Source organism: Capricornis sumatraensis, chromosome 2, assembly GCF_032405125.1.
Source record: "Capricornis sumatraensis isolate serow.1 chromosome 2, serow.2, whole genome shotgun sequence".
Lineage (NCBI taxonomy): Eukaryota > Metazoa > Chordata > Mammalia > Artiodactyla > Bovidae > Capricornis > Capricornis sumatraensis.
Genome location: NC_091070.1, coordinates 16,084,429 through 16,092,230, shown reverse-complemented (window position 1 = coordinate 16,092,230; position 7,802 = coordinate 16,084,429). Strand labels below are relative to the sequence as shown.

At 44.4% G+C, this 7,802-nt stretch overlaps 1 protein-coding gene across 1 annotated transcript; it reads left to right on the top strand.

The window, feature by feature from the left end:
* Positions 1-1,613: 1,613 nt before the first annotated feature.
* On the top strand, positions 1,614-7,509 carry LOC138074259 (ergosterol biosynthetic protein 28 homolog). Its single transcript, XM_068966333.1, has 4 exons — positions 1,614-1,746; positions 4,102-4,192; positions 7,185-7,303; positions 7,430-7,509. The coding sequence occupies exons 1-4, from the start codon at positions 1,614-1,616 to the stop codon at positions 7,507-7,509; spliced, it is 423 nt and encodes a 140-aa protein (XP_068822434.1).
* Positions 7,510-7,802: the final 293 nt, after the last annotated feature.

Here is a 7,802-nt window from a genome sequence, read left to right as displayed (position 1 = left end):
GATACAACCCAATCTAGGAGCCAGGCTGAGAGTGGGGGCGGGAACAAGGGCTGAGGTAGACTCAGGTCTGGAGCTGTGCTGGGGCAGTTTCTTTGCTGCTGCTGCTTCTGTGCTGAGAGTACCCTAGCCAGGTAGGGTGTATGTGCGGGGGAGAGGTAGGTATCTGTGTGGCTTCTAATGGAGAGGATCCGCACAGCCTGGAAAAATGGAGATGGGATAGAAGGAAGACACCCGGGAGGCAACCTTGTAGGGAGAAAAGAGATTTCAGAGACCAAGAGCAGCGGGAGCTGGGAAAAGGAAGAAAGCTTGTTAGGTATAGACGAGTGAATCGATGAACGAATGAGTGGCCACTCTGAGCCTGGCACAATGCGAGGAAGCTTTGCTTCCTAGTGTAATTCTTATAATAATCCTTGGAATAGGTAATTTTAATCTCCATTTTGCAGGTAAGGGAACTTAAGCTGTAAAGTGTGAATTACTTGCCCATGGTCACACAGCTACTGAATAGTGAGACCAGGAAAGGAACCACTGACTCCCGACTCTACTAAAAACACCACACCTTTCCTGGCCTGGGTCAGGGCAAAATTGGGGAATACAGGTTGGATTCTCTCAGAGGCCCTCAAAAGCTTTGAGGAAGCCGTGCTGAGGGACTGGCAGAGCAATTCGGCAGAGTGCTCTGGCTCTGCCTTCACCAGCTATCTTCTGGAGTTTCGGAGAGCTTCTGTGAAATGGGCATAAGTTCTGTCAAAGAGGGAGGCCATCCATGCAGGTTTTCTGACCCTGAGAGCTTAAGTCTCCTACTGAGGGAGGGAGAGAAAACAAGGAGGAGGGGAGGGGAGGGGAGTGTGTGTGTCTTGGCCCATGCTGGAACTGCAAAGTAGAGAAAACTTAAAGCATGTAAATATTTCCCTCAAGCCATACATGCCACTCAGACGTGCAAGACTTCTCTGTGCTGGGAAGGATTGATCAGCAGTAGCCAGGCAGGTGTCTGTCAGTAGATTTATAATTACCTTTGAGGTACTTGCAGTACAAAAGAATGACGTGAAGCACCAGGTTAGAAGGAAAGATCCCAGGGGTCTGATTCAGCCAAGAGAAGAGAGTTCTGCTTTAGGCTAATATTTTGGAGAAATCCCTTAGCCGGAAATAAGCATGGTGCTACTTGTTGCACAGTATACTGCTGACTCGCCATTAGTATGATGAAATATTGAGACCAATTTCCAGAAATCGTTCATTAGAGTCCATTTTATTTCTTGGTAGTGATGTTTGGACACCTCCCTCTCTGTTTCCTTTCTTTCCATTTTTTCCACAGGGTCTGTCATTTCCACCCATTGCATTATTTAGCCTTTTTTTTATTACTCTTGTCAGCACACTTTGAGTTAAGGTAGATATTCAAAGGCAAAGTGCCAACCCTATGAAGGGGGCACGAAGGTAGATGAGCCTCCGGTATTTGGGAGAGGAGTTTGTGAAATGGCTGATGAAGTAAGATTAGTACCGCCCTCATGAATGGGACACAGGTTAACTACAGAGCTTATGGTTGAAGCACATTAACCATCTGTGTCTCCTGCCCTTTGCTTTTGTTTCCAAGGCAAAAAGCCCTCTCAGGTTGGAGGGGAGCCATGAGCCGATTCCTGAACGTGTTACGAATCTGGCTGATGATGACATCCATCATAGCCGCGGGTCACTCGCTGCAGAGCTTCCAAGACCACACCTTTCTCTATGAAAAGCTCTATACCAGCAAGCCAGACCTCGGTAAGAAAGCAAACACCTGCATCCTTTGTGGGAGTGGCCTAAATGGTGGTCCCCAGCCCGGGCTGTACATCACAATAACTGCAAAAAACTAAAACCAAACAAAGCACAGGGGGCCAGTTCCCTGTCCAGACCTGATTACTGAATCTCTCACCCCCTGGATGTGTCACAGGAAGTTCTTTTTAGAAACTTCCCAGGTGATTCTGATTTTGCCTAAGCTAGTGATCCTAAGCCACTATGTGGTGGATAACAATTGGTCCATTTTGCCCACAAGCTTCTCTGAACCTTTCCCTTCATTTTACACTGCCCTTGGCAGCTGGTCTGTACAAATACCATTACAAGGACATGTGAGGAAACAGACTTCTGATGACTCTGATACCTGATGAGGAAATCATGAAGAAGGTTTTCCTGTTGCTTCCTTCAAAAATCAGGTCATGTGGCGTATGGTTTATACCCTACATTGCATATGGAGAATTACGAATCCAAGGTCTTCTCAAACCATGACACAGATCCTGAAAAGATATCCAAAATCCTTCCAGGTTGGTTTCCCACATGAACTTCCACAGGCCCACGATGGCTTTCCCCAGCATCCTGAGCCTCTCTGCTGGAGAGTGGTTGCACATTTCAGCTTGCGCTTCCTTCCTTTGATACGTGGGGTGGCTTGAGCTGCAGCACCATTTCATAGTAACGACAATTCTGTCACATTTATAGGTAACCCAGATTCAGGCTCTGACCTAGTTCACATTTCTGCAGCATCTGGGTATAAAATGAAAGTAAGAAGGCTAAGGCTCACTTTGAACAAAGCTCAAGTATAATAGACTTAGAGAACCTGGAAAAGTGGGTGGAACAATTCCACTTTTCGCCCTCCAGTGCTGTCCTCTGGTGGTCCAGGAACTCTGTATAGATTCACAGGGTTTTTGAGGTCATCTGTCCTAGCCCTTTGAATTTAAAATTGAGACAGAAAAGCCCAGAGGTTATGTGATTTGTCGAAGGGCATATAGGTGAGCAGAACTGTGTGTGTGTGCGCTTCTGCAGGCCTGCACGCACACACAGCTCGGAAATAAGTCCCTCATGACCTCCTGGGACTTTGCTGGTGATAGCAGGAGCCTTGAGCATCCAGTAGAAGAATTGCACCTGATGCCTACTCTGGTTAGCATTACTGAGATACTCCATTTTCAGTTCTCACTCATAAAGAGATGTATAGAAATAGAAAAGAGAAATTTCCTGTCGTTTCATCAGAAGCGCTATCAAAATGCTTTATGAAGAATATAAAAAGAAAAAAAAAAGAATCTAGCTCTGCAGGACTAACCGCTATATTTTAGTTTGGGATATTTTTCTCAAAATGACTACCATCTAAAGATCTTTGGGGTTGTGAATTTCGTGTTACTGTCTGGTTTTCCAAAGGCTGGAAAATCCTTAAAGGAAAATCCTGAAAGAGATTTCGGTTGTGAATCTTGTCCCTTAAAATTTCTCTTGCTCAGCAGACCAGGAAAGGAAGTATCCTTGCTTTTCACCGTAGATCAATACCAGTACATTAAAATCAACAAGGCAAGGCTTTCAAAAATACCAGGGGTGTCCTGGGCCCACCTCCATAGTATATGATTTAACTGATCTGGTATCCAGGTCTTGGTAATTTTACAAAATTTCGTCAGTTGAGTCTAATAAATGCCCAGGGTCAAGAAACACTGTTATGATGGACTATGATTTAAACATTCTGGAGAAGACATTTAGCATAGCAGTGCCAGAATGAAGCTAGCAAGAGCAGAGTAGCCCCTGCTAATATGGAGCTTTGTTCCCTTCCCACAAGCACAGGAAACCAGCCTCGTTAGGGCTTCATTCACATGATATAGATCTGAATTCAGGAGATCCAGGGACCTGGGTCTCTTAAAGACCAGGTGTGGGTGTCTAGACAGGGCTCAGTATTTCTGAGTTCTCTCCTGTAACAGCCTCACTGAAAGTCTGACCTCCTAGGCATCTTGCATTGACAGACCACTTGCCACCGTGTTCCCCCACACTTATCCTGATTCAGACTCACTTGCTTCACCAACACCAGAGCAGATTCCAAGCAGACCGGTAAACCACTAACCCAGGAATAACTGCCAAAGTGGGCTGTTTGTTAGGTTTCTACTCTTGGAATTCGCCCATCCAACTGTAGGCATTTGAAAAGGAGGTGAACCAGTTTTCATTCTGGAATTCTTTCCATTCCTTCTAGCTCCCACGTGCAGCATCAGAGCCTATACTTTGCCCAGCCAAGGGGATTGCAGGCTCAGCTCTCTGACTCCTCCAGTGAAGCTGGAGGAGTTTGGAGGGAACCCTGACACACCCTTCTCAACACTCCTGCTTGTTTCTGCTGCACAGTGAATGGCCTCCAAGCTCGGACCTTTGGAGTCTGGACACTGCTCTCATCAGTGGTTCGCTGCCTCTGTGCCATCGACATTCACAACAAAACGTATGTAAAGGAGGGAAGAGCATCTCCCTGTGTTGGCAATGGGTGCTGAGCAGAGCCATTGTGTTCTTCCCTCGAAGACTTGTTTATCCTTAAAATCAACATGGCAAGGATTAGAAAATACCAGGGGTGTCCTGGGCCCACCTCCATAGTATATGATTTAACTGTTCTGATATCCAGCTCTTGGTAATTTGATAAAATTTCTTCAGTTGATTCTAATAAATGCCCAGAGTCAAGAAGCACTATTATGATGGACTATGATTCCATCCTACGGCCTATGATTTGATATAGTAGCCTAGGATGTGAAGATAAAAGATTACTAGGTACCATTCCTTCCAGGGCTAGAAAACATCACAGGCCTGAAGGTTTTTAAGCTTAAAAATCTTTGAAATGAACACAGCAAACTGGTTATGTTGTGATCCAGTGGCCTGCATCATATCCCTCTACTTCTTTACTAACGTGTCATCGTTTCTTCTGCTAAAGAGGTAGTGTGCTTGCTGTTTTTAGAGAGGCCATGACATGCCTTATTCTCACATTCTTCCCTGAGAGGCAGGGATGAACAGAAATCACGATCCATGACATCATGAGCCCACTAGTAAGTGGTTGTGTGTTTACACAGAGTCATGAAGGGAGGGTCACAGAGAACCGAGGACTCCTCTGTATTCTGCCTCTTCAGAGCACTCACACAGACTGCGTGTGTGCACACTCATGTGCATGCACACTCATGTCCAACTCTTTGCAACCCCATGGACTGTAACCCACCAGGTTCCTCTGTCCATGGTATTTTCCAGGCAAGAATACTGGAGCGGGTTGCCATTTCCTACTCCAGGGGGTCTTCCTGACCCAGGGATGGATCAAACCTGCATCTCTTGAGTTCCTGCATTGGCAGGCAGATTCTTTACCTCTTTGCCATCTGGAAAGCCCTCATACAGACTAGTGTGGAACAATAGCTAGCAATCACAGCCTCTGGGCTAGATAGTGTTGTAATCTGAACTGGCCATTGGAGGGGGCTTGAGCTTTCTTTCCAACAGCAATCATCTCCCCAATCAAGGTGGAAACTTTGCTCAGGTCCCCAAGTGAAGCCACCAAAAGAGCTTCATACTGAAGTTTTTTTGTGTTAGCCAGACTCTCAGCACTGGGGCAAGAGAGGAGATGGTGCTATTTATTGAGGCTCTGTTATTGTACCAGATGCTTCCACATGACACTGATTAAGTCTCCTCCTAGTAGCCCTGGGAAGCAGTGATTTTTGTTGCTTATTCTGTAGATCTGCATATTAGAGATTCAATTCATTTAAACTGAGGAAGACTAGGACAAGTGGGATTTGAGGGCTATTAGTACTGTGATCACTTCAACTTTATTTTTTCCTATTTTTGAACCTGAAACTATGGTTTACTTGTTCTAGATTGACATATATTTTTGGAAGTAGCATGGTTTAGTGGAAACACTCTGAGGCCCAAGAATGAAAACTGGAAAATAGGCTCTGGTCTCATTTCTATTGGTAACTAGGTTTGAAGCAGCAGGTTCATTATAGACCTTCTCTGCATCTCAGTCCCTTCATGTATAAAATGAGTCTTGTGTATCCTCTCAGGGTGACTGGGAGGGAGTAAGGACTGCATAATCATTTTAACGACCTTTACCATGATGAAGAATTACTGACAAGTAGAAGGGGTGTATATTTTTTTTGTTGTGCTTTGAGGATGAGCCGAGACAGCTGAGACTTATCTTTACCTCTCTTACCCATTCATTACCCCTTTACCCAACGCAGGACAGCCAGAAATGCTGATTTCTATTTCCAACTTTTTTTTTAAGCCTGGGATTTTAGTCCATGTGCTTCTGATATGCTCTCTGATTCTATCCCCTCCCTAACCAGAAACTTGAAATCAATTCCCAGCTATTCTTACTTTCTGAGACAGTCTGTATTCTGCCCATTTAGTATTTTTCTTAAAAAACCTACTTTCACTTAAAAAAGAAATCAACCTTTACATACATGTTTACTAAGTGTGTAAAAATATGCACAGGAATGATAAAAATCAACTTTAAGATATTGGTTCCTTCTGGGAAGAAGGGAGGCAGGAGAATGGGATCAGGGTGGAAAAATGATCCAGAGGAAGCTTTAACTGAATTCTGTAATATTTTCTTAGGAAAAGAGTATCTGAAGCAAGCATGTCAAGATACTGAGTTTTGATAAGTAGGGATAAATTATATTATGCATAGGGATAAATTTTATTATGTATGATTTTTTGTATGTTTGAAGTACTTCATAATTTTCAAATTTATGATTAAATAAATTTGATTAATTAAATAAATTAATTATTAAATAGTTTTTTAAAAAGATACCAGCAATCTAAGTGGTCCATCATCCTATAACTTCTGTCTTCTCCACCTCCTTGTCAAAACTGAGGAACAAGTTCTCTTCCTGTGAGGATGTCACTGTGTTCTCCATCGGACCATTTTGCTAGGTTAAGATGCAAAATATCTTAAGATGCAGTCCATGTTGCAAAAGCACCTAAAAGCCCCAGAAATGCCCTTACCACCCATTCTTCGTTCATGCCCTTCATTCGGTGGCATCCATCAGATGAGCACTGACTAGCCCCTGGCCAGACACGTGCAACGCGGGCTTGGACTAGAGTCAAGAGAATTTGAGTAAATAGAATACGTAAGTGTGACTGATGCAAAATTGTCTACACTACGTAGGACTGCCATACTTGAAACTCTGCTTTGCTATCACTGGCTTCACCACCTTGCTAAGACTTGCAAAGCCACTCTGGATGGCTTGTTCATTCTCCTCTCGATTTAGCAGTTGAAGGCTTCAGTTTTGCCCTAGGCGTGAATAAAACTGATGTGATCAAGCAGCCAGGTCTTTCACAGGGCCAAGTCTCCTTTTTCTTTAGCCATAGTCATTTCCTGGGTTTCGATTTGTGTGTTTCAAGTCTGACCACTTCCTCTGCGCTGAAGAAGCTGAACCTTCCGTCCCGTTTCTGCTGCTCCCCTGTAGGCTCTACTACGTCGCGCTCTGGACCTTCTTCATTGTCGTGGGGCACATACTGCTTGAGCTGTTTGTATTTGGAACCGTGGCTCCCACAGTTAACGTCATGGCACCCTTCATGGTGGCAAGTAAGCACTGAATGACCCTGGAACTCCCACAGGAGCCGTCCCTGCCATCAGGACCAGCCTTATACAAGCATTATAAGAAAGCACGGTGCTTATGTCAGCCACTAATCTTGTCTGTCTGTATTTAAGGTATCTCAATCCTGGGCATGCTAGTGGGGCTCCAGCACCTAGAAGCAGAACCAGGATCCAGACAGAAGAAGAGAAACTGAGGCCAACATCCCCACGTCCAAGACGTCATCTCCCGCCTTTGCTTGCCTCTTGCCTCTCTATGCTCTTCAGTTTCATTTCTGCTCCATCATCCACTTATAGCCTTTCACATTTGGGGTTTTTTTTTTCTTTAATTAAAAAACTTTTAAGATATTACATGCATACAGAAGGTCAGTGCCATTTAAATGTATGTAAAGAATCATTTTAGAATGAGTGCTCTGTACCTCCATCCAAATCAAGAAACTGCCGGGATATCCAAAGTCCACTGTGTGCCCGTCTCCCACACAGAGCCTCT

Coding starts and splice junctions, on each gene's coding strand:
- LOC138074259 (XM_068966333.1), top strand. CDS start 1,614: ATGAGCCGATTCCTGAACGTGTTACGAATCTGGCTGATGATGACATCC. Junction 1,747..4,101: donor TACCAGCAAGCCAGACCTCG/GTAAGAAAGCAA, acceptor TCTGCTGCACAG/TGAATGGCCTCCAAGCTCGG. Junction 4,193..7,184: donor ATCGACATTCACAACAAAAC/GTATGTAAAGGA, acceptor GCTCCCCTGTAG/GCTCTACTACGTCGCGCTCT.